At 42.9% G+C, this 27,462-nt stretch overlaps 1 protein-coding gene across 1 annotated transcript in view; it reads left to right on the forward strand.

Moving 5' to 3' along the window:
• The first annotated feature begins 1,333 nt into the window (after positions 1-1,333).
• The window catches only part of LOC137883660 (inactive dipeptidyl peptidase 10-like), a 110,028-nt gene continuing 83,899 nt past the window's right edge, over positions 1,334-27,462 (forward strand). The window contains exon 1 of the mRNA XM_068725230.1: positions 1,334-1,488. Coding sequence (XP_068581331.1) covers positions 1,432-1,488 — 57 coding nt within the window. The 5' untranslated portion in view covers positions 1,334-1,431. The remainder of the gene's footprint in view (positions 1,489-27,462) is intronic.

Consider the following 27,462-nt stretch of genomic DNA (forward strand, 5'->3'; position numbering starts at 1 on the left):
GGACTCATTGTTGTAAACTTCATTTGATTTCCTTATTGGCTGTAATGAACCAACGTACGAGAAGAACGCCAAGGTTATCGCATAGTTGAATCTACTTTGGACTGACGAAGTCACTGTGAAAGTGTTCTGTGATTTTGAGTCATAACGCTGCAGTGACCATGTGATCAGTACATAGGAAACTCGTTAACATCCATGACGTCTTACTGTGGGCTAATGTTCTGATTCACAGTTCAACTGAAAAAAAAGTTCCAGCTCTCTAGCTGGATTTAAAGGACTCGTGTATCTGCAGGACTTAGAGAAAATGTGTTCATGTCTTTTGTTTTTAGTAGACTTGATTATTGTAACGGTGTCTTTAAAAGGTCTTCATAAAAACAACAATCAGACAACTGCAGTTTCTTCAGAACGCTGCCGCCCTGCTCCTCAAACCAAATAAGTGGACCACATCTCCCCGGTTGTCAGAGATTTCTCCTGGCCTCCTATGCGTCAAATTATTGATTTCAAAAATATTATCATTGACCCATAAAGCTAAGACAGCCTTGCTCACTGTCCCCAGGGTCAGAACCAAACATACAGAAGAAGCTTCCAGTTGTATGCCACTGCTTTTCCTGAGGTCATTTAAATATGCTACATTCTTCATGTATTTAATGTATACACACTATATATATATACACACACACACACACACACACACACACACACACACACACACACACACACACACACACACACACATATATATACATATACACCTTACCTTGTTGTACAGTAAAAGTGCTTTCTGTCGAATAAAATCACATAATATAGCACATTCCTCGCTATTTGCAATCACAGAAAAGTAACTTAATTGAGAAACAAGGGTGATGTTGATGTTAACAGCAGATAACAGTGTAAGAAACGTAGCTCTGTAAACATGCAGCAAGCTGCTGTCATCAGTTGTATCATGTTATGCAACCCGGTCTACTGGGAATAATAGCTTTTACTTCAGTAAGAAAAAAAGCTTAATTCCTGTGCCAGCAACCGTCCCCACGAGTCGAGCGATGATGTTAGGATTCATGGGAGGGGGGGGGCACATATATTTTTGGATGGATTATAAACCTTCACAGTTGTTGTTTTTTTGTCATTGCCGCATTGTTCACAGCCTGTCTCTGGGTGAGAGAGAGGTCTAACTTGGCTGGAGCGTTACTGTCAGATGAATGAACCGCAAAGCTCGCGCTCACAGCTGGCGCAGCACCAGTCTTTACGCGCGCGGCATCATTGGCTGAGAACGCGTGCGTGTCACCGAGAAGACACAGACGAACCAGTAAACCGCTTATAACGAACCCCAGTATTTCGGCCGGTTTGGCTCCCTGTGATCGCTCTCGGCAGCAGCTTTTTTGTTGTTGTTGTTGTTCTTCCCTTTCTCCCGACCGGAGCTGTCCGCGGTGCTGAAACATGAACCAAAGCGCGGGAGCGGCGCAGCACAGCCGGCGGTACTCAAGTGAAGAAAAGGTAAGAAGAGTGGCGCTTTTGTCGCGGAATGTCCACCCTGCATGCATCATCACGTAACCCGTCGGCTGGATTGTGTCTCATTTCAACCGAGTGGAGCTGTTTTGCTGTTTAACTTCCAGAAAAGTCTCGTCTTGTGTGTGACACGGAACTCTCAGTGGGGCATAAAGTTGGCGGCAGCTCGGATAAGTTGCGGTGGATGCAAAACTACACCACGCGGAGGAAGTTGTGAAATGTCATAAGATACTTGTGGATGGAGTGTGAACATCTGATCTGTTGGTTTTTTCTTTTAGAAGGCACGATGATGGATTAAAGATTTAACAGGCAGGAAGGACAAACGGTGTTCCCGTTGGATCTCTCTCTCTCTCTCTCTCTCTCTCTCTCTCTCTCTCTCTCTCTCTCTCTCTCTCTCTCTCTCTCTCTCTCTCTCTCTCTCTCTCTCTCTCTCTCTCTCTCTCTCTCTCTCTCTCTCTCTCTCTCTCTCCTACTTGATTTAATGATTTATGGGCTTTTGAATACTACTGAGGACGAATATGGAAGGGCAAATACAACAATATCAATATGAAATGTATTTCATTCAGTGAAACGGGTGGCAGTGACTTTGTTGCCTGGCTAAACGTGTGTAAATGTTGAACATATTTTGAGAGTAAAAGTAAAGATGCTCCGGGGAGGTTTTATTTCCCATTACACTACCAGGAAACTCAGTTGTTGGATGAGTGAGAAGGACAGCGGGGTTTTATGAACAGGAAAGTTTGGCCTGTGGGTGGCGCTACATTGTTCACAAGGGTTCAGTGGTCATCAGTATTTCTTTGACAGACTTATCGTTCATGTGCTCAGTGATAGAGCAGTCGTCCTTCTTTCAGAGGGTCAGCATGAACTCTACTCAGTCTTAGCTCTTCTTTGTGGCATCATTCTTACCAACAAGCCAATGTTAATAAATATTCTTTTCTGCAAATAAAATGCATTGAGCATCAGCATTTACAGTTGGTCAAATCAAGCTACCCTTACAAACACTCTACAGGTGTGCATCTATAACGTGGGATGCTGTTTTCTTTTACTTAGCCAAGGCTACATCTAGGCTCTTAATCATCATGTTCTTTTTCCATTTTCAGTGTAAATGAGAATCAATAAAACCTCCATCATCCATAAATCATCATTACAAGACAAAAACATTATTTAAGTCATCATTAACGAAAATGGCAACCGGAAAGGACTAATTTACTTTAACATACAGTAATATGTCTGGCACTCAGAACTGAATCAAATCAATACCCTCAGAAAAGCATGCTGTCATAAACAGTCATTTTAAAGGTTGCAATCCTCAACAATGTAACTATGAACTGATTACACTTTTTAAAAATGTTTGGATTTATTACAGTCATTTATTTTTTGTAATCTGATTACATAATCCTGATTACAAAAATAAGATATAGGATAGAAGTGAAATAAAGTGGATGAAAATGATTAAAAATAATCTTTCTGTATCAATATAAATCGCACTAGGTTACTATGTAACGTAATAGAAGGAAAAAAATGAAACAGAAACGAGCATTAGTGCGAGACAAGTTTATTTGTACGGCACCTTTCAACAACAAAGCAACTCAAAGCTCTTTACATAAAGCATAACAAGAGCTATAAAAGAAGATATCAAATAAACCCGAGGCAATAGACGGGGGAACATAGAGACAAAAAGAATGATAGAAAGTACAAGGAAAATGAGCTAAAATGGAATAAAACGGAATAAACAAAAGAGTGAAAAATCACGGTGCAGCTCTCAAATGTGATTTAATATAAAGCAGTGGCAAACATAAACCTTGATTTGAAAAGGAACTAAAGGCTGGAGGTTTCCTTCCAGATACATGGTGCATTGGAAAATAAAACGGTATGATCTGTGCAGTGAAACGGAGGTCAGAGCGTCTCTAGCTTCTGCACTGCGACGCATTTCACAGTGAAACGGAATAAAGAAGCGGTGTACAGTTACAGAAGGGGTTTAAATCAAATCCTTCGCTTTTGATTGGACCACTAAAAAGTGGGCAGGCTTACAGTTTAGCACGGTACGGAGCTACAAAGGACTGTTGACGCCACGTTAACACCTCCATCCCCTGTTTATGGAGGAGGACGAGAGCAACTTTCCCGAACTTTGCTTGTTCCACCCGTGCTGCAGTAACACAGTAACTCTGCAAAGTTTCCCTTAAATGAATTAAACCACAGCCTACCAAACCTTTTTGCTCACTGATATCCAAACACATATTCTCCATATTGATCCGTTACCTTCTACAATCCACAGACAGTGAAGTGCGTTGTGGCTGGCTCCATGGTGCACAACGTTCAAGTCAAAGTACAGCTGAGGCTTCTTGGAGTTTGCTTAGCCATATGATGCTGAACAAGAGGTGAAGTAGGCAGTCGGTGGAAAGTCAGTGGATCAATGTCACCAGTCCCCTAGGTCCACGTCTAGGACTGAGACGTGACTAGATGTGTTGGATTGACAGACTAATGGACCAACGGACAGCATTAGCAACTGACATTGCTATTTCTAGAGACACGCTAATAGTGTGAAATGATAGGTTCTCTCTGAGGAATATAATTCATTTCAATAATCTTGGCTATATGCTAGACTCCATGCGTTTTTGTCTCATTACATCCAGCATTGTGTATCCATTAAAACCAGCTGCAGAAAATGGAAAATGGGGACAATTATGACATTTCCCCCGTGGGCTTTGAGAGAGAAATAAATGTGCATGCTTTGCTGGGGGCTACCCAGTCGTTCGTTGTCATGCCTCCTCCAGTTAATTCATTAAACTGAGGTTGTGAGCGGTAACATTTTTTTCTTTTTAGACAGAACGACACATTCTGAACAATCTAAATACTATAAACAGTTTATGAGTTTCTTACTTCCTCACTGCCATCTGTCTGAGGCACTCATTTTGTTTCAGGATTACCCTGCAAGACGGTTTTTTTTTCTTCCTAAAACTGGATTATTTGTTTCAGTGTTGCAAGATAACTAGAGTTAAGACCTTGACACATTGGTGGTCTTTTTTCTTGCGATTAATTCACACGTCAATACATTTATTGTAATATAGACTGTTGTGTTTGTCATAAGTAAAAGCAATATGCTTTTTTGGAAGGAGGCCAATTTTCCTGTGCTTTTGCAATACAAGTAAAGGCAGCAACCAATGAGACTGTGCAGAACTCCGTATTCTGAACCAAGACGGCAAACTTTATTACTCCTTTTAACCTTGACAAAGGCAGCGGGGCCCAGATCCACTCCTTTCATTCTTACCTTTCAAATTTGTAATGCATGCAAAGTCCATAGGCCTTTGGGTTATTTTAGAAAAAAGTAGAATAATCTTATTATTTCAACATAACTTCTTTGAAAGAACTGATATGATATACTGCTGTACACACACACACACACACACACACACACACACACACACACACACACACACACACATATATCACCATAGGTCACCATCTCTCTGATCTCTGGAGGAGGCCAGAGATCCGCTGCACTGCCGCTGCTTTCTGAGACGCTGGATTAATGACATCGGCCTATTTGCGTCGTTGCGGTCAGCTAGCTTCGTGTAGCCCGTGACGTCCGGCCGTCTGTTGTCAGAGCAACAGCGGGAGCTTCGGACATTTGATTCTCTGTTTGGGCTTTTGTTTTCTTTTACAAAGCGGGAATTATGGTCTGGAGAAATGGGCTCGTGAAGGAGTAGTGTCACGGGGCTCAATAGTATTAAGCATGTTAGCATAGCCTGGTTTTCTACTCCAGAGTAGGGTCTCATATCCGCGGCTATAGATATAACAATCACCGTGTCGATTGCTTGAGCCCTGTTTGAATCAGTGGGGAGCAGCTAAACGCTGCGGGGACAGTTTGTAGCTTGTGTGCTGCTGTTCCTGCTAAGCTAGTTTAGCGTAGCTTAGCTCCTAGAACACATGTGCCTCACCAGTGTAGAATGCTTTTCTTCCGTTGTGTCTGTTACGTCAGGTGGTTTGCCATGTTGAGTGCATCATATTTCCCACAATTTAAGCTTCTATACTTTCTAAATGCAATAGTATTATTCAAAGGTATTGTTTGATTCGTAATGCGTACGAACTGTGAGCCTCGTACCGAACGGTTCAATACGAATATGTGTATTGTTACACCCCTAATATATATATATACACAGGTTTGTGCAAGTACAGTGTCATTGTCACTAATTAGGAAGAATGTGTTCAATTGGTACACTTTCATTCAGTTCCAATTATTGTTGTACTTGACTAGATTCTATTGAAAGGTGTTTCTAATATTCTGCATTTGCGTGGAGTTCAATTTACCAAACTATGATTTCCTTTAAGGACATCTGAAAGATAAATGGTAACCATCTGTTTTTGCAGTGCTCAAGGAAAAGTGACTTTTCAATTTGCGTATCAAACTAAATTGGTTAGTTTTGTTTACCAGTCACAATATTGTTTATCTCTACATAGAAGCTACAACTTAAAGGATTTAGTTCCTCAAGAGACATGAACCAAGAACAGACTGGTGTAAGAAGAGACAAAGAAAACCAGTGGGTCATTGCTTTAGTGAGTGCTACCCTCATAGTGGGCTAAGAATGTGTCCCTGTGCACTGCTAACCACAGTTATGGTCACACAGCTTTTACTGATTTGCCACTATCCCACTTTGCTCGGTTTCCGCAGCAGGAATGTTGTTGTCAAAAGCAATATGTCACCAGGATGTAACGGTGCTTTGGGGCTGGAATGCATCTGCTTGTGCGGAACAGTACAGATAAAAAGCCACACGTGGTTTTTTACCACAGTGGGTTAACCTTGTGCTCACAGCAGGGTTGGTAAAGGTTTGGCTTGGCGCTTTTGGTAAGTTTTGTCACCTGCTCTTTGCCTGTCCTATTGCTCTGCACTGTCCAGGTTAGACAGTGAAGGAACATCCTCTTAAATCCTGTTACACTTAGTCACTTCAGGTGTCAAAAAAAGACAAAAAGGCATTCGAGAAATCACTTCCCGATGGTGGTTACATGCAACATCTTAACACCTCCCAACGGTAACTACGTCTGTGAGAGAAGCCTCTACAGGGCATGTTCCCGTGCATCCGTGTCCAAAGCAGTGCAGTACGGCTTTCGTGGACTGTTTTGGCCACCAAAACCCAGACCGGTTCTACCCAAACCTAGAATCCTTAAAGTTAGCAACTTCAGGAGTAGCAGGTTGACACACCTTGGTACTGGGCTCTGCCTGTGCTTATGGTGGGATAACAGCAGACAAACAGGTGCTCTAAGCATCTCAATGTAGGTGTTTGTTCAGAGATACCTGACCCGCCAGATGCTTTGTTACATAGACACAGAAAAGTTTGGTAAAAGGGCAGGCAATTTAAAAAAAAAAATACTTGGCAGCTGGTTAGATGAAACATCTGTTAATAGTCGGGAGAAGAGCGAAAACATCTTTCAACGAAAAAAATACTCCCTAGTTCTGATAGAACTGATGCCACACCCGTCTCTGCCAGTAGCTCCTTATTAAAGGACGCCGACTGGTCCGTACATTGTCTTGCCTGACAGAAACACATTACTGACAAGATGGATTCTCGCGTGCTCTTGTACCATTGCGAGAATCACAGTTGCTATGCAAGGTAATGCCATAACATGCACATGGCACTCCCTTTCTCCGGCGTGGGACAGATGATCGTATCCCGGACTTCAAGGAACATCTCATGTTTTGCTGTGCAAATGGAACATCAGACAGGACAAAGCACACAGAGGAGGGACAGCTCAGAGTGTAATTTAAGGGAAATTCACTTGGCACATAAGGGCTCACCAGAGAGAGAGACCCAGGCACCAGAGGGAGCTCCCACTGCGGGACAGATGGGAGAACAGTCGGGCCTCTTGTCGCCTAACTCCCTGCAGAGTCTTTTAAGGCGAATGGGACTAAACAAGAACCAAAAGCAACATACGGAAAGAAATCTGTGACGCCGTTCCAAGTTCTCCAGAGGGCGCTCAGACACTCAATCGAGTGTGAAAACTCTCTCGCGCTTGATTAACGCTTGCTAACAAGCATTAATCAAGCAAGAGAGATCATTCGTGCAGGTATTCTGGAGAATGTAGGACATCGCACATGACAGTCTTGTTAACTAGCTCCTGGAACATGTTGAGCATCAGTTACTTTATGGCTGTAGAAATAAAGCCGAAGCCAACGAGGAACTTTCTGGCTTTCTGCATGTAATTAACGAGAGAGCAAGACGGTCTGAAACTGAAGCGCTATCCACTGGATAAGCCATCGTCCCCGATGGACAACACCTCCCACCCCATGCGGGACGCCCCGGCAGCTCTGTGCAGCTCCTTCAGCCGCTGTGCAATATAAATACACTGTGCAACACAACAATTACTCTGCCTGTATATATCATATTTTAGTTATTGATGATTTTTTACTTTTTTACTTATTTAATACTGTTTTATTACTTATTTTAAATACTTGTTTTTTTACTATGCCTCTTGTTTGCACTATCCACTTTGCTGCTGTAATCTTGTAAATGTCCCCACTGCGGGACTAATAAAGGATTATCTTATCTTAGCTTTCACATTTAGAGATACCGAAGGTCTATAATTTTGCTAGTGCTTTGTAGTTTTTGACGAGTGGCGGTGCTTCTTCATTTTAAATATATGTTTTGCCAGAAAGTCCACAACGGAATGCAATTGCTATTGTAAGACGACTGCTTACAGACAGCAGGTGGAATCCAGCTGTCAGCGTTTCTTCATGATGTTCGCTGTCCTCCACATGATGAAGTCATGAGAAAAACCCTTGAAATTGGTTCAACTCTGACTTAACCCCTGCCAGCTGTACCATTGGTTTGTTGCATATAAGCTTCTTAGGTTTCATGGAGCCATTGTAATTGGACAACAACCAACAAAGACAGTATACGAGTGCAGCTCTTGTCATCAGATGAATCTGAACAGTGACTTTACATCATTTTTTATCCTTTGCCATTACCAGAGAAACGGAGGACTACTTCTAAAAAAAACACCTTTTCATAATTTCTACTCTGATGACGATCATGGGGCGCTTTTGAATGAAGCGTCAAAGCAAATTATATCAGCGTTCGTTTTGATATTGCTCGGGTCTTTTGGTGTCGGTGCCCGATGAAAGAGGGCGAAACAGCTGGAGAGCCAATCTGGGTCTGAAAGGAGATGATTGCAGTTTCCCAGCAGCTCCACCTGCTTGGCTCTGAGGCGTATGGGGTGCATAGTTAAGAAAGACAGGTGAAAGGCAGATATGCAATGCTGATAGATCGCATCATTGCCAAGAGTGCAGGTGTGGCGTGTTCACCTCATTGCATGTTGATTACATGTTGTCCACAGGATTTGAATGCATACTGTTGGCTTGACTGTGGTAGTATATGTTTTGATAATTACATGTTTTAGCGGAGCTGTGTAATATAGGGTGTTGACTGAAACTAAATGAGTCTTTAACCAACGTTCTAAGAACGTTATGGTTCTTAGAATTACAGGCCTGATTATGTGGTCCCAAAACTGTACAGCCTGCCATAAACAGGGTTAAAATGGGGTTAAAAATTATGGAATTCCCTGAATATCAATTTGGCTCTTAGCCTAAAATACATTTTTTTTTGGTCAATTGGAGGCCGTGGAAACCAGTTGAGGGCACAACATTGACATAATCATCACCATTTAAGGTGATATGGTAACGTTGTTAGCAACAGTTAGCAACGTTCTCCAGTCACCAGTATTCCACAAGCTGATAGATCGATGGTTGTGAGTACTAACGATATCCATGTTTGTTGTTTATGTTCGTAATGATTATTTTTGGGGGAGTGGCTTTTGGAGGGAGGTCTGGCGAGACGGGCTGCCAGTGTTGCTGACTTGCCGTCTTTCTTGCTAGATTAATTGACTTTTAGAGCTATAGTGCTGCTAGCTACTTCCTTTGGAAAAGAGATGGCAGCTCTGGGGTGGGTTTGAACGATAGATACGGTAGATTTTTACCGACCCTGAGGGAAATATCTTCTTTCAATGAAATTGCTGCTCCAACGATAAACTTTGGACTTTATTAAAAAGACAAAAAAAAAGAAAAGTAAAATCCACAAGTCCTTGCTTCTTAAAATCTCCATTATGATTAAACCATCGTGTTCTGACTGCATTCTAAGCGGCTTTCCAAGAAAGGACATCAACGGATCAGCGAAAGCTGAGTTATTTGCCTACACTGATCCATTCCAATATCTCTTGCTAGCTTGGCACCGTATTTCCTGACCAAACAATTCTGTTTTACAGAATGTTATGTCTAAGTTAGCTGCTACACACAGCACTTTGACATCCACGCTGTGGCGGTCACACAGAAGCGATATGTTACCGTTACATTTTCCCAAAACCAGATCATAACTAATTCGAGACTTAGATTCACACAGACCTCCTTCCTGTGTCGGTGGATCTCTACCTCCAGCATCAGTGTAAATGTGTTCAGTTCTACTCAGCTCCTTCAGTGATGCAACACATAATCAGCCACCGGATTTGACCATAAAGCTTTTATTTACGCTGGTTGTCGTTAAAGTCTGTTGGATCCTTTTTCCTTCTCAAAATTCTTTGCTTTTTTTTTTTTTTTACCTCAAAAGGTGATTGAATTAAATAAAGAAAAGCTTAAAGCTGCCAATCCCCCATATCCATCAGTATTTTCTGCTCTTTTAAAGCAGTCAGTGAGGCGTGCAAACATAATTGAGCGCTTTGCAGTTGCCCCTCTCTGGAAATCCTGTGAGCCAAACTCAGCAATCATGCAAGCGTTCAACAAAAGGACAGCACCTCTTCCTGTCAATCACAAGGTGTGCTTCTTTTCATGCAACGGAGACGCAGTTTAGGAAGATTCTCTGATGAATGGCGATGGAGGAGATTATGTTGAAATGGAGTAGGAACTCTGGGGGACAAGAGTAGACATAACTTAGATATGCATTGCATATAGGCAAATATTCAACGGCAGATGATTTTTTCCCACAGATAGGCTCTCTGTAACTTCTTACTTTACAAACGGAGATCAAGACTCACCCTGTTTTTGTTTGTAACCATATTTCTGCCTTTAACGCGACATATCCACTGACATGGGACATTTTGAACTTGTCACTGACCTTTGTCTCCCAGGCCCTCTGCGGGTGTGAGATGGTGTTAAAATGTGGTAAACCCACACTGACGTGGAACACTTTCATGTCAATCGGGATTGCTGGCAGGCCCTGACATACAAGCGTCACGGGAAAGAAAGCAGGGGTGCAATGAGCCTTCTGGTCTTGGGATATTGAATTTAAATTGAATTGTTCAACCTCTCACATCTGGCTATGGCAGCTTGGAATATATGGTTTCAATTATAGTTCCAGGTTTCCTCTCGGCAGCAAAAAAAAACAACAACCAGTTGTGTGATATGGAGAGTAAATGCATCTCAAATGTAGTTTATCCATATTGAGGCGATATGGCATATTGGTCAGTGGCCCTAAGCTTCAAACTATGACGCTCTCGTTTCCCCTCTAGCGTCAGGTTTGGACGTGTCAGGGATGGTGTGTCAGTTTACACTGGGCTCATCCAGCATTCCTAGCGATACCTACAAAACAATAACGCACTGTAACTCGTAGATATATGCCACAAAATCATTTTATATGTTATCCACGTAATCATCCCCATGTTAAACGAGAGGTCAACTTTGATAACTTGCGTACTTACGACGCTTCCGTAGTTATTTTAACGACAATCTTTTCCTTAACTTAACCAAGAAATGTTGTTACCCAAACATGACTAATTTGTTCCCTGTGAAGACGGAGGTTTATTTTTGAATACTATATGTATTCGTTTCACATATACAAACTGTTGTATGCGGATATGTTGACTGGATACATGCATCGTGTCTTTTCAAAATTCACTTGCCTAAACAAGGTACTTTTAGGCAACAAAACCAATTAAGTTTTGGAGAAGAGCGTGGTTGACGATAACTTGTCCGACAAACGAATCGCTGTCCTTCCGAGTGACTAACCACACATTTGACGAGCGAATGAAAAACGAGTCACAAGACTAGTGACTGACGTGAAAAAGTGTCTTTACTTTTTGTCAGCAGAAGATCAACTTCAAACCTTTCGTTTACCTGTGTCCATCTCAACAAATGACCGAGCAGGCTTGCCATAAACCCCAGCGTTTTGGTTCATCTCCTGCAATTGGGTCAGATTATGTTCTTACTGCGATCGAACCACACTGGGGTTCGCTCCGATGAGGACCTAAAACAAGGTTTGATCCACACCAGATAGATTTAAACTGACTAAATATTTGGCATGTGAAAGTGCCCTGAAAAGCGTGTTGAGTGACCAGTTTAGGATAACGTGATCTTCCACAGAACAATCCAGAAGGTCTTTTGTGACCGCACCAACGGGAGATTCTGGAGCAACGTAGTCTCCACCACCATTGAAACACCAATCGAGGGAATATCTTTTGGAAGAATGATGTTCATCCCTCGAGTACGGTTCAGAATCTATGCCAAAGGAGTGTCCTGGTAGCCTAGTTACCACACAATACACCGCACAATTGCCACAAGACCTTTATTGTGTGTCATCTCTCTCTCTCTCTCTCTCTCTACTTGCTTCTCATTATGTAAATCCAATTTTTTTTGTCAATCTTAGACTTAAAATGATCAGACAAATGACAGAGGCTTATTTGCTGTTCCAGTTTCCATTTTACCTTATGACCCCCCCCCCCAGATCAGAAAGTAGTGTCGGTAGTAAGAATGTATACCAGCTCAGGCAGTTCTCATTCACTGTTCGTAGCTGTACCTAGACACAATCAATTTGTATGTAATCCATGTAATCGTGAGCCAGGATGTATAAAGAGCAGCAAACTCCATGTAGGGAGGAAGTTGGGGTCCCAAAACACTAGACAGTCCCCCAAGAGACTGCTGTTCTAGTCCCGTGTGAATCCAGAAGGCAACTTTGATTTATTTGTCACCTAACCTCCATACTAAGGTAACCCCACTTCCATCATTTTTTTTTAACCCAAACCACGATCTTTTCCGAAACCTATAAGTACTTTTGTTGTTACAAGTAACAAGTTGTTTCCTGTTATGCATGGAAATTGAGGGATTCATTTTTGGGAAAACACTATTGCATGAAGATACATCTAGGTGTGGTGCAGGGGTAGAGCAAAGACTCAAGCTCAGACACGGAACACGAAGCACACTCGGGGAAGGACAAATGCTGGAACATGGACCTCACACGGGGAAGCAACAAAAGCGATCCGGCAACCAGAACAGGGAAGCAGGGGAGTTTATATGAGAGGGGTTGGCAGAGGGAGAACCAAGGGGCAGGTGATTGGGCACAGGTGTAGTGAATGAGGGCAATCAGGAAACACACTCAGACACAGGAGGGAGCCGGGAGGAGACCAGGGGCGGAGCTACACAGACACGGGAACAACAGGGGCCAAAACCCAATCCTGACACATCTGCTGAGCTACATGACTGAAAATGCATGATAATGAAATATTCTTACAGAGCACTGCTAAAGCGTTTTTATTCATGTATTTATTTATACTCACAGTATTCAAACAAAATTAACATTTTCAAGCAGTCACTTTTTCATCAATTGATTTTGATTTGCTGGAAATGAGGACGCTCTCAAGGGCCTCATGTCAAACCTCAGAATATGATTACCCTGCTCATTTTATTTTAATTGCACTTTGTCTCTCATTTATTTGAAAATGGTCACGGCCAACATCCTTCTCTTGAGATTAGGTAAAAGCATCACAATAACGAGTACAATAATGATGTTGGGTTTTTTTTTAAACGTATCGAGCACTTTTTTTAAGCCATAAGCCCAAAGTGCTTTCCAAGGTGAGGAAATTCAAAACACAAGCAGCATTAGGGACCACAATACAAGCGTGCGTCCTTGCTAATCCAGACTCTTACATTTGTCGGAGTGAAAAGGATGAGATCTCTTGGGTCTTTATTTATGAGCAAGTAATTGACCTTTCTCACTCCTCGTTCAAATTGGTGAAAACTGATGCACTCTGTGAAGCACGGGCGTTAGTTGAAAGTCCCTTGGAATGAATTTTTCAGAAGTGGCGCATCGTTCGCACAGACAACATCCTTGAGAAACCAGACAACTTTCAAAACTGGGTCACTAACAGTTTCCCCAAAACAAATTAATTATTCTCAGCTGTCATTAAATTTCGTGCTCTGCAGATTCAAAATGCAATTATGATAATGTCAGGTATTTATACAAGTTGTGGGCTCAATACAACATACATTTGCATTTCTAAAGAAATGCTGTATAATTCCTGATTGAGTGTATGTGAGTGAGACTAATCCTGAATAACATACTTGCAGCTCTGATGTTTATGGCAATCCTTAGTACTTTATTTATACCTTCTGTGTACTGGAAAACAGTGTATCAATGGTATGTAATACACTGTACATAGAAAACAAAGTATTTGTGAAGTGTGAGGAATGCCATGGGTAAATTTATATTTGTTTTACTTGTCTACTACCATTCCATAAATAGTTGCTGCTAATGAGCTAATAAAGCAGGAGGACAAAGTTCATATTTAAAACGTGTCAGTGAGCTTTTAGATGGTGGTGAGAAGAGGAAAAACAACGACACTAGAGACACATTAAAAGGGAACTTTTCAAATGTAGAAATGGAGAGCATCAAAATAGAACAAAGCTGTGTTTGCAAGCAGTCAATTTCAGATCTCCGGAGGGAACGGAGCTCCAGAGGCTCTCGGAGGCAGAGAGTGGGCCGAATCCAAATTTTACCCGGGGGATGGGATCAGAATCGGGGGAGCTGAGCTCCAGAGCTCCAGAGCCATATATCTCAATCCTAATGTAGAGGCGCTCGCTCTGAAAGCACAAACTGCATTACTAGTTTTACAGTTCTTAGCTGGCAGAAATATCACCTATTAATGGGTGTGAATCTGGGTCAGGAAGAGTGGTGACAGCAGCAGAATGATTTGTTAGGGAAGGAGTGTGGACTGTGTAATGAGCTGACAAACCCGCCTCGCACCTCTATTAAATCTTGATCAAGGAATCATATTCAGGTTAGGAAATACCAATATGATCTCGCTCCAACTTATTAACGCTTTGTCAGATTCCTGAAAAACACTTGCTTAGGTTTAGGCGCCAAAACCAGTTAGGTTAGGTTTAGGAAAAACATCATCAGAATCAGAATCAGAACCGTTTAATTGCCAAAATATGTTGCACATACAAGGAATTTGACATGGTGGAAGGTGTGTAACATTAAACAACCAACACAGTGCAAAATACAAGACATGACTTAAAAATAGAAACATATTGAAATTTACAATAAATATAAAAATATGGTAAGTAAATAGACAAATAAGAGTATATTAAAACAGGTATATTATTAAAGTGCCACGTGTATATTAATAGGAGAAGGAGTGAAAGGAGTGCAAGGAAGACATTGTCCTGGGGATGTGAATGTGTGAGTCAGTGGGGGGGGGCTTTGTTTATGAGTCCAACTGAAGACGGGAAGAAACTGTTCTTCTGGCGTGAGGTCTTGGTCCTGATGGACCTCAGCCTCCTGCCAGATGGAAGGGGCTCGGACAGTTTATGTCCAGAGTGAGAGAGGTCGGCTACAATCTTTCTTGCTCGCGTCAGGGTCCTTGAAGCGAACAAGTCCTGGAGGGACGGCAGATTGCAGCCAATCACCCTCTCAGCAGAGCGAATGATGCGCTGCAGTCTGCCCTTGTCCTCGGCTATGGCTGCAGCGTACCAGACCGTGATGGAGGAGCAGAGGATGGACTCAATGATGGCAGTGTAGAAGTGCACCATCATCGTCTTTGGCAGGTTGAATTTCTTCAGCTGCCTCAGGAAGTACATCCTCTGCTGAGCCTTCTTGGTGATGGAGCTGATGTTAAGCTCCCACTTGAGGTCCTGGGTTATGGTGGAGCCAAGGAAGCAGAAGGACTCCACAGTGTCGACGGGGGAGTCGCACAGGGTGATGGGGGCAGGTATGGCTGCATCCATAACCATCCATAACCATCTCCACTGTCTTTAGAGTGTTGAGCTCTAAGTGGTTCAGACCGCACCAGGTTACCAGATGGTCAGTCTCCCACCTGTAGGCGGACTCATCTCCTCCAGAGATGAGTCCAATGAGGGTGGTGTCATCTGCAAACTCCAGGAGCTTGACGGACTGGTGACTGGAGGTGCAGCTGTTGGTGTACAGGGAGAAGAGCAGAGGGGAAAGAACGCAGCCTTGGGGGGAACCGGTGCTGATGGTCCGGGAGGCTGAGACGTGTTTTCCCAGCTTCACGTGCTGCTTCCTGTCAGACAGGAAGTCTGTGATCCACGTCCAGGTGGAGTCGGGCATGTGCAGCTGGGAGAGCTTGTCATGCAGCAGAGACGGGATGATGGTTTTGAAAGCAGAGCTGAAGTCCACAAACAGGATCCTGGCGTAGGTCCCTGAGGAGACCAGATGCTGGAGGATGAAGTGCATGGGGTCCAGGAGTGGGTCAGATGGTTGGGCTTAATGTAAGAACTTAAACTATGTAAAACCTAACATAAATACTGACTATTGCTAATGTAACTTCAAAATAAATCAACAACACTTTGGGACATAAATAAGTTTGACCCATCCTCCAATAAACTAGAGCCTCTAACCAAGACCCTTTAGATTCCACCTAGTCGTCCCAGTTGTAGCTGTAAGTTAAAATATAGCTAAAATGTTCCCCAATTCAAAATAACTCCCTATTCTAATTCAAATAAATCCAAAACAAGTCCCAATCCAGTATTTATACAACTTAGATGTTGTTGCAGAATGTTTTGGTCAGCATTTAGATGAGGTGCAGCTTATTTTGAACTGTGAAAGTGGGGCTGTGCCACATAAAAGCCATTTTAGTCAATGTTCCAAATGAATTCACTGCAAACAGCAAGCAAGGTATCAAAAGCACACAGATGAAGTTCAAAGAACTATTTACAATCTTTTATTTTGAAAGGATCCATTCTTCCATGGTAGGATAATGCCCTCTGTTGACCAGCTGATTTAGTTCAGCCAGGCTTCATCCCCAACATGTACAAAACACATTAAGTTCAATCGTAATTCTGTAATGTATTGTTATATCGATATATACACGATGTCATGTCATGTTATGCTGTATCATGTCATGTTAACACACAACGTTACATTACGTTCAACCCTGTCTCCTAGAAATGATATGCTATGCATTTGGAACAGTAAATAAACGTTTTGAAATAAATGTTTGTAGTCAGAAAGTAGTGAGGTCAGAATTTCACATTACAAAGTAAACGTTAGACCTCGAAAATAATATAAGAGAATTATAAATACCTTTGTGTTCGCTGTATTCCATTATATAATGTACTAGATGTCTTTGTGTCATTCACAACTTTATACTGTGATGACAGTTACGCAATATAGTCAGTGTTTTTATGAAAACAGTAGCAGTACTTTAATTGTCAATATCAGTTTTGGAATATCCAGGAGCTGCAGACTTTTTGCAAACTGTAAATATTGTTACATGAGCTCTGTCTTCTCAAAACCATTCAAGAGAATAAATACAGCAGGTAATGAGTCATCATACACTCATTAGAAGCACCAGATGGTGACTAAATTGCTGGATTGGAAGGAAATGAAAATTACTTTTCAACTGTGTAATTTTAGCTTCAAACCAGAAGAACTGACGCGTCAAGATCCTTATTTGCACCAAGTGATTTAACACATTAAATAAAGTTACAAAGCAGGCCAAGATGATGTTACCTCAGCCCTATTTTTCCTCTGCCCTATGTTCCCTCGGCCCAATGTTTCCTTTGTATATGTTCCCTCGGCCCAGTGTTCCCTCGGCCCTATGTTACCTTGGCCCTATTTTTCCTCTGCCCTATGTTCCCTCGGCCCTATGGTCCCTCGGCCCAAGGTTTCCTCTGTATATGTTCCTAGGCCCAGTGTTCCCTCTGCCCTATGTTCCCTCGACCCCTGTTCCCTCGACCCAATGTTACCTTGGCCCTATTTTTCCTCTGCCCTATGTTCCCTCGGCCCAATGTTTCCTGTGTATATTTTCCCTCGGCCCAGTGTACCCTCGGCCCTATGTTTCCTTTGCCCAATGTTCCCTCGGCCCAATGTTTCCTCAGCCCATGTTCCCTCTGCCCAATGTTCTCTTATCCCAATGTTCTTTTGGCCCAATGTTTCCTCTGCCCTATGGTCCCCCGGCCAAAAGTTCCTACTGCCCAATGTTCTCTCGGCCCTAAGATTCCTCTGCCCTATGTTTCCTCAATCAATGTTCCGTCTGCTTAATGTTCCCTCTGCCCTATTATTTCTTGGCCCTATGTTTCCTCTGCCCTATGTTTCCTCGGCCCAGGTTCCATCAGCCCTATTGTCCCTCAGCCCTATGTTTCCTCAGCCCTATTTTCCCTCAGATCAGTACCTCTGCCGCCAATGAAGCAATGTTTTCACCTCTCTCTATCTGTTTGTTTGTTCTTTTGTCTGTCGGTCTGTTTTGGAGTATTTTGAGTACAGTATCTCAAAATATTTTAGACAGATTTTAACGGGGGCTAAGAATGATGTTCAGGGAACATGGGGCTGGGCCCCTCTTCTGTCTTGGGATCCACTCTTGGGAGAAATAGTACTAAAAATAGTTCACAATATAATCTCAATGCTAACAACTTCACAGGCAGTTGTGAGGCCACATTGTTCCATTACTCCGTGTCATGATTCCAATCACAGGGTAATGTATAGAGTGTTGAGATTAGAGGACAAGATGTTCAAATCAATTTTTACAGTCTGTTTTTTGGGCTTAGACTGCTAAGCAGTAAATAACTAACGCAATGTGGGCTTGCTGAAAAATGGAGAAAAACGTTTTGAAGGCTTCATGGCTATGATGTGCTCCAGTCAGTAGCACACCAAGGAAGCTGACAGCGCATCCAGTTAACAACACTCAAATGTCACTCAATCAATGTCACATGTCTGCGGGATGCTTGAATCCTAGACTTTCCACAAATATGTCCCCGGACTGTTTCATCCTCTTTTGAAAAATGGAAATATATGCACACTAGCTGCACTGTCATTATATATCATTCGTTTTTTTACATTAAAGTGGAGGAGAATTTCCATTTCTGTTCAACTTTAAAGGGTTTTGATTGTAATTTTCTGTCGTGTTGTCGTGAGAAATGGCATATTTCCTTATTTTTTTTTTTTTTTTTGTCTCTTCTGGTTCACAAATAGTCAGGCACACAAGCCCCATGCAGCTGCACTGCACCGCTGTCTTCAGATTATATTTACTCCTTACACTTCCTTTCCAGCTGGCTGAGCCCAACAAACCAGAAGAGACACTGATATCTGTGAATGTTGCGCACATAAACCCACGTGCACAAAATCCGATTTTGGATACCTGTCAATTATAATCACACATAATAAGATACGGCTGCTTTGTTATCATTGTAGTTGTTCCAAGAGGGAGTGATTTGAATAAGTCAGCCGCTGGAACGGAGGTGCCTCCCCCCCCCCCCCCCCCCCCGCTTGTTAATAGCAATTGTCAGCCTATGAAAGATTTTCCAGAATGCGGCTGTTGTGTTGGAGCCGACGGGGGAAATGTGTGGATGGCTTCCATAGCAACTTGGAAATGGAAGGGGCTAATGCATGTGAAATGTGCTGAAGAAACAAACAATGCCTGTAAACATATGAAAAAAAAGCAAGGGGGGGGGGGCATGACATGAAAAGAAAATATGAAAAAGATCAGCCTTAGCCTTCTCTCCTGTTTGCAATTTAAATTTTTATTTTTGATGCAGCTCTTGGGAGAGAACACGGAAAATGATGTTACAACTGAAGGATTGTTTAACCGAAAAATATAATATGACAACTGGAAAAAAAACTAAAAAAATAATTTTTTTGAATGTAGTGCAAATTTGGAAGGCACAACTTGAACTTGTAGAATTAAAAACAAACAGCATACATCCTTTTGAGAGGTTGTTTGTATATTTTGATGCAAATTGATACAAAAGAACCTGTAAACTATAACATGTAGGTGTGTGCTCTTTCTACACTAGAATACAGATTGTGCCTTAAAGCCTACTCTAACCAGAGTGAGATTTCTGAACATATCTGTATGGAGAGGCATGATTTAAAACTTAATTTTGCCATGTTCTTCACCTCCAGGTACACTGCAGATAATCAGTGACCTATGTTGTGCTTATGTTCTGCACACTTTCCTTATCTTCCTTACACACACACACACACACACACACACACACACACACCCTCTCATAAACAATATTGATTGCGCTAAGCCTTCGTTTGCGGCTCTGCACCGCTCCACATACCATCCGTGTTCTCCTTTTTACTATCTACCATTTTGTCCTTCATTGCACCTCCATTTAGACACCCTTAATCCTTGCAGCTTCTCTGTCTCTACGTCCGATTACACTGTGGTTTACAAGCCCTCCGTCAGAACCAAACCCCGCTACCTTTTTTTTTGCCGTGTTATCTTCTGTTGGATGTCCCGCAGAGTGTGACGACGGAGGGCGGTCATCCGGCCTGCGAGTGAAAGAGAAGATCTGAGGTGCATGTGAAGAAAGGGCCGGAGAAGCAGCTGTTTAATGTGCCGCAGTGCTGCCTCATTATGCTAATCCTACTAAAGAGAGCCTCCATAGGATGCAGATATGCATGAGTCTGAATTGGCTTTGAAGAAGAGAACTTGCTCAAGGAATGAAACCACAGGGGGGTGGGGGGCTGTGTTTCCCCTTCTGTCTAAATGGGTGTGCATGGAATGAAGTGTACTGTATATGCATGCAGTGTGCCCCTCTTTCACTATCTCGCTCTCTTTTGAAGTGGAAGAGTGCGCAACCATAGGGCAAAACTAAGGAAAGTTGGACATGGCAGCATATGTTTTAGAACATTGCACTGTGTGTGGCACATCCTCCACGCTATATGTCACAAGAGAAATACGTGTGAGTGTTGTAGACATTGTTTTTGTCCTGTCAATCATTTGTAAAGGACTTTGGATTGCATTTGATTTGTTTGAAAGGTGCGACATGAATGCAACTTGATTGCTATTTTGTAGCAGCGTAGCACCGGTTATTATAGAGATCCCTTGCGACTGAAATTAACTGACCATACCTGCTGTTAACATGCAACACACAGCCGCGTTAGTAACGTTCTTCAAAGAAGAGCAAACTGCTCTATACGGAGATCTTTATCTTTTTTTTGGGGGAACAATAAAGTAAAGTGTGAAGTTGCTGTTAGCGAAGTGAGTCCGGCACAAAAGACTTATGCTTTTCTGGGTCGCAGCGGGCTGGCTGTACCTCACATTGGGCAAGTCGTTTGGAGAGTGAATGATGGATGGAAGAATTGATGGAGTAAGCCGGACTGTGACGGAGGCAGGGGTGGCACAGGTATACTCATGAAAGTGCGAGTAGAGCTGTCATCTTCATCTATATAAATCTTAGCAGCTAGTGCGTCTCACTTGTATTGGCTGATTGTAGCCTGATCCCCTTAAGAATGACGTTCCCATTCAACAACACTGCATTGTCAATTACATTTCCAGGGAAAAGTATTTTCTTCCAGATTAAGTTGGTCTTTGACGTGTCACAAATTCAAAGTCCTGGGAAGTCTGCAGAAGGAGAAGGTCGGGATGGCTGGCTGGGTCAAACAAGCACAGGACTTTCACCTGGGAGACAGGAGTGTGTGTCTCAGGTGAAAGCAAAAGTCAAAATGTATTTAAACACAACAAACATACTTATTTTAAGCCATGATGTTTTATAAACCTAACCAAGTAGTTATGTTGCCTAAACATTTTTTTTTGTTTTATAATTTACAATGCCAACCACATGTTTAAACCTGAAACCGAAATGTAATTGAGAAGGCAGTTTAGTTGTATGAGAAGGCATTTTTGCAGGAGACAGGGTTTCTGATTGGCATCAGTCGTATCGCTCATGCTTCAAAATCAGTGGCTTACTAGCTGCTTGGTTACCAGCTGACTAATAACATCCAATCATCCCTTGTAACGTGGCTCATTGCGACGCCATTTGCTGCAACCATGCAATGTATCCTCATACATACGTTTTGTATGATGTCTCGTGAAAAGTGACTTTTTCGTGCCTCCGCTTGTGTTTAGGGCAAAACTTGGTTAAGAAAAGATCGACAGAAGTGACGTTACTTGCCGTACGCAAGAAAAAAATAGTAAACGTTGACTCCTGTTTCACACAGACATGAACAGCGGTCACCTGGGTGAAAGTCCATTCATTTTGTAGACCACCCAAGACTTCATCGATTACATGGATTATATACATTGATTATGTGGGTGATATTCAAATTATTGTGCATTACTTTTTGTTGGTATAGTTGCAAACAGTGTTTGGGAACAGCCTGAACCTGATCTTTCCGTAGTCAAACACACACCCCCACATCCACACACACACACACACACACACACACACACACACACACACACACACACACATATATGCTTGCAATTTAATGCGTCTACATACATATACACTGTGAAACCTATACTTTTGGACGGAAGTAGTGCTTAAAGTTTTAACTTAAAATTAAAGTTTAATTTAATAAGCAAGAAAAAAACACATTTTAATGAGCACAAGCAGATCTAAACACCTTGGCTTGGAGCTAGAAGAAGGAAACGGGTGTCCTTTGCTGTACATGCCTGTTTGTCAGGCATCCAGCAACACTTCCATGAGTCATAAACAAAGGAGCGCTATGAAAACCTTCGGGTGGTTTCATTTTTGAACATTCCTTGTATCACTTGCCCTGGGGTGCCTCTGGAAAGCAGCTGAACCGCTGCACTCATCTCTACATCAGTGTGCTCTCCCTGGTGAATGAGCCCCAGAGGAAGAGGTTTTTTTTTTCCCCTGCTGGCATCTCAATTAGCTGACTTTCACCTGAAACTCTTTCCCATGAATTGTCCCTCATGTGCCCTTCTGCTCTACGGCAGTGTCTGTCAAGATTTAGACAGCGCACAGTCAATTTGTATGCATCGTCCGTGGCTACGTGTGCTAACAGCGGCGGAAGTGCCGACAGACCTAACAGTGTTTACCTGAGGGGGGGGGGGGACCGGTCACTGGGAGGCTACGGTTCCGCGGCAACGCTGTCGGTCGGGACGGCGTTATCAGCTGTGACCGCCGTATGAGAGGAGTGCAAATTAGTGGTGGTGGTGGGGGGGGGGGGGCTCTGATAACACACAGAGAGAGAGGGAGACTTCATTCTCTGCTCGGGTGGACATTACTCCACTACATCTTTACATAGCTGACAGTAGTTTGCTGTGACATCGGGGGGTCAAGAATGTTAAATACAGCTCCTTCAACAAACCATATAGGGGAAGTGTGCGGTTGCTTTAAACAAGTGCACCAGGACAAAGCCAGAGTGAGCGCTTTCTTGAATATTTATAAATCACACATGGCTTAATGAGGGGTCATTTCACACCTGAAGGATCTGTGATGTCATTTGTGGACTGTCACATAAAAGCAGTGCCTTGGGGGCGTATTCACTCAAGGCTGCTTAATTGATCCTGACCTTTGTGCGACGGGAGCTCTGCGGCAGGACAGACGGACAGTGGGGAACGCCTGTTTGAACCATTAACAATCATTAACAGTGACGGGGCGGGGGGGGGGGGGGGGGGGGGGGGGGGGGGGGGGGACCGCAATCCAATACTTTCACATAGGCTTGAATTGAGTTGTAGGTTCAATGGCACACGCTGGTCTATTTCACACATATATTAAATGCAAAGGCATGTTTTATTCATACGCAATGAAGTACTGTCCCTGTCTGTGTTCAAATTGGCTCGCGGGGTGGCCATGTTCAGTTGTTTATAGGGTTCTAGAAGAGAACCCTTTTTGATTACTGCCAAGAACCGTCTCTGGAGGTTCTATCCAGAACCTTTCCACATTCTAAGGGTGTTAACAAGAACCCACCGAAGTGGTTTACAAAGAAACCTTTTATGTTATGGGTTTCCGGTGGAGCTTTCCTCATGCGGTTAAAAAGGTGTGAGCTGGAAGGATTTTTTAACACCCATGCTTTCAATAATCCTTAAAGAATTCTTCCAGAAAATGAGGGTATATGACTTTCATGTTGGTAAGAAACTTCTTCTTGTGTCTTTTTATCAGTTGCAGTGCAGTGCTGTCTCTACCATGCTTGTCTGTGTCCACCAGTCTCAATGGTGCGGTCGCGGTCACTCAGTCTGTATTTATTCTACTTTATCTGACGCAACATGTTCATTCTTGACCTTTATGAAGCAGCAGTAGACAGAACATTCTCAGCCAGGTTCTGTTCTGGAGCTTTCGATCACATCACATGATCGCCATCATTAGACCTTGCCCAATTGGAATGGAATCGCAGATATTCAAATTCATATTTTTTCTTCTCATCTATGGTGGCTTAACATGTTGAGGGTCCTATTCTACGATCTGATTTACTGCGAGTTATTGTTAGAATAATTCATCATCCAATGACCTCAGTCCTGCACTCACGCAATCTTCCACTGATTACTTTAAATGATGCAAGACTGCATTCATTATAGCATATCTATCCTATGCCACCACTGCAGTAGCGTGTGGGGGTATTTATAAACCGAAGACTTGGTGACGGTTGAACTGAAGCACTTGTGTCGCTCTCTTCCCTTTATACCCATAGATGATTCACTTCATGCATGAGGTTATTACATTGTTGATTGTTTTATGTTATGCACCACTCGTATGTGCAACATACATTGGCAATAAACGGTTTGTTTGTGGAGGCTATTTTTTAAATGCTGTAAGATTGCAAGACTATTCATACCATAAAATATAGAGAAAATATTCGTATTATTAATACATTTTTGTTCTATTTTCCTTGGGATAGTCAGTCAGATCAGTGAGGTCATGTTCAGGTCAAACCCAGTCCGAAGCCTCGTCCACATGATGCATTGTGATTCAGCGTCCCGCCCTTTGTGACACTGCCGTAACAGTTGAACTTCACTCACACGTGCGCAGCTGTACTCAACCCTCAGACGAGCCTTTTTGAATCACAGCGTCCGGCTCACTGCAGCAACAGAGGCGGACATTGCTCATTGCGATTCAGAGCTGCAGGGGAAATTGTTGTAATGTCTCGTTACAACCAGTGGGGAGCAGTCTCGCACTGAGCAAACGCTTGCTCGCTACAATGGAGAAGTGAATACCCGCGCAACAAACAAGGAGATAAAGGGGGAAAAAAAGACAATGTGAACTGTGTGGCTCCAGTGGTGCATGTGGGATTTGTAGCAGGAGTGAAGATCTGCAAAATGGGCACATATCATTATAATAAATCAGTTGTGAACAAATAATCACGGATAAAGCTCCTCTCCATATGCCATCTAGTCTGTGTCCTTGAGTACACGGAGCTATTTTCATTCTCACAATGTGCCCAACATGCAGTTTCAGCCGTGAGAAGTCCCACCGCATTGTTGCTTTATCGCCGTACTGGCTGACACGTCTGTTGTGGTGTCTCTCTTTGTCAAAGAAGTTGACTGTCGCTCCTTTCAAGCATCAGCCGTTTGGAGACGGAGACGTGATAACGCGCCGCGGAGAAGGGACTGAGTTGGACACTTCCGCACTCAAACGGCGACGAGCTCCCACATGAAGCACGTCATGCTGGGAAAAGGATATCAGCGTCTTGTCACTGGGAGAATGAGTTGTTGAGCTTGGGTCTAGATTACCCTTCGCTCCAACCGCTCTCTCTCTCTCTCTCTCTCTCTCTCTCTCTCTCTCTCTCTCTCTCTCTCTCTCTCTCTCTCTCTCTCTCTCTCTCTCTCTCTCTCTCTCTCTCTCTCTCTCTCTCTCACATCTCTTCCTGGAGAGCTTCAATTAATTGCCAGAGATATCAAAGGCTGCATTCAGGAGATATATAGCTGATGCCCGCCCCCCCCCCCGACCCCCCGAGAGGAGCTCGATCACACTGGCTTCATGCATATCACATTAATGAAAATCCTGATACTGAATAGGAAACTAAAGGGAAGACGGCGTTAACAGGCAGGGAGAGGTTGACCCGGCTGTGCTTTTGTTTTTCTTCTTCATCTGTGGCAGGATTAGGGACTATGCGTATAAGAATAGACATGTGTCCACCGATGGTGTTCATGGCTGTGAAAATACATCCAGGGATTGTAGGAACATCCCCTCCATTTTTGTCTCTCCCTCCCCTTTTATGTAAAATCAAATCCTTAATGGGAACAGGACCCCGATGGAGAACATTAGGTATGGTGCTCGCTAATTTATGTTAATAGCCTCAGCCCCGGCAATTAGGAAATCCTGATTAATAGTCATAATGGGGGATTGTCGATTTGCCATAAGCAAGCTTAATTACATATTAGGTTATTAGTCTTTAAAGTGTAGTGAAAACATATAGGGTCCATTATGAATGCCTCTTTACTGTATATACTAGAGCAATGGAACTCCTGGTGCAACAAAATAACACGTCACAAACGGCACAGGTTGACTGAAACGACTGTGACAGGATCAATAGCATCAATCACCTCAGCTCTTTGCAGCTTTCAGTGCACTTTCTGCTCCATTGTCTTGGTTCACTGGTCTGTGTGGTTGTTGAGTCCCAAGCAGCTGTCACTGACTCCTCAGCTCTCAAGCTCGCACACACCGATTATACACCGCTGCAAATAAAGAAAGAAATAGAAAATCGCCAGGCGGCGGCTGGTGAAGAAATATGAACTCATAACAAGCCAAAGGGGGGGGGGGGGGTTCAATATTTTGTCTCAGGAGTTCGTGGACAAAACCCGGGGAACGAAAACAAGCGCATGTTGGACTTTCACCTGTCAGGAGGTGAGAAAAGAGACTCTGACGGGATGCTCATGCTACTCTGGTTGTTTTAAATCTGTACAGTGAGTAAGCAACGGTGAAGAAGATGAAGTACACAAAGAGCTGGTGTTCGATCTTGCGTTGATTTATCTTTTTGGCTGCTTGGGGTCAGCAGAAACAAGCTGTAAACATAACATTGATATATCATAACCTAAAGACACTAACATGCTCTGTAGAACCATGGGCTGTATATAACAAGTGGACATAGGAACCGTGACGTCACCAATTCATTTGTGGTTTGAAGCCTTGAGTTTGGCATTTTGGTCGTCGCCATCTTTGTTTTTAGAAGTATTCATCTCGTTTCTTTTGGCAAATAGAAGTGACCCAAGAGGGTGGAGCTAAGTACAACCGAACACTGGATCAGTTCATTTAGGCGATCAAATTCAGCAAACTTGAAACACATACTTCTCTTTATGGTTGACTCTAAATGGACCATCATTTACTAAACGAACATCTTGCTGTATTGAAGAAGACTTAAAACTGGCAATTGAAACTTTACAATGTTTACTGAGGTAATAAATCAAGACACGGTCAACTAATGAGACAAACAGAGAAGTGCAGAGCATTGGAAAAATACTTCTTTTTTATTAACTGGAAGAAAACATTGTCTCTCTGCAGCATCCATGAACTAACCCAGACATTGCCCTACCCTCTAAGGGTCTTAATGCTATCCTGACGGAGAGGTATTGATTTATAAAACCCCTCTCAGACATCCTTTATGAAAAGTTCACTAATAGAAAAAAGTAGACTGCTGTTTTCCAGAGGAATACCACGGAATGTCTTTGCATCCCGTCTAGCCTTTCACGGACCGGCGTGTTTCTGAGCACATCTCTGACACTTGGAGGCTCGTCCATGCTCCATTTATTTATCTATTTACTGTGCTCCTCAGACAGGTTTGGCCATCCATGTCTATAGCGTGTCGGGGGGGGGGCGCTATCACCAAGCCAGGCTGATGACTGTGTGTGTTACGCTCCTCCAGCGCTGAGCCATGGTATTTCAAATTTTCAAAAGCGGTGCAAAAAAATGAACGGGGGTGCTGCTACCGTCCACATCCGCTTTACCTCGCCATCAGACAGTGAAGTGAAGACATCGCTCGCTTCAATGCCACCAGATTCACAAAAAACAGTTATTTTACCTCACAGAACATGGAAGTAGAGCAGACAACACCGCTTCAA

This window comes from Cebidichthys violaceus, unplaced genomic scaffold (assembly GCF_023349555.1).
Source record: "Cebidichthys violaceus isolate CVI_PGR_0920_01 unplaced genomic scaffold, fCebVio1.0.p SCAF_34, whole genome shotgun sequence".
Taxonomy (NCBI): domain Eukaryota; kingdom Metazoa; phylum Chordata; class Actinopteri; order Perciformes; family Stichaeidae; genus Cebidichthys; species Cebidichthys violaceus.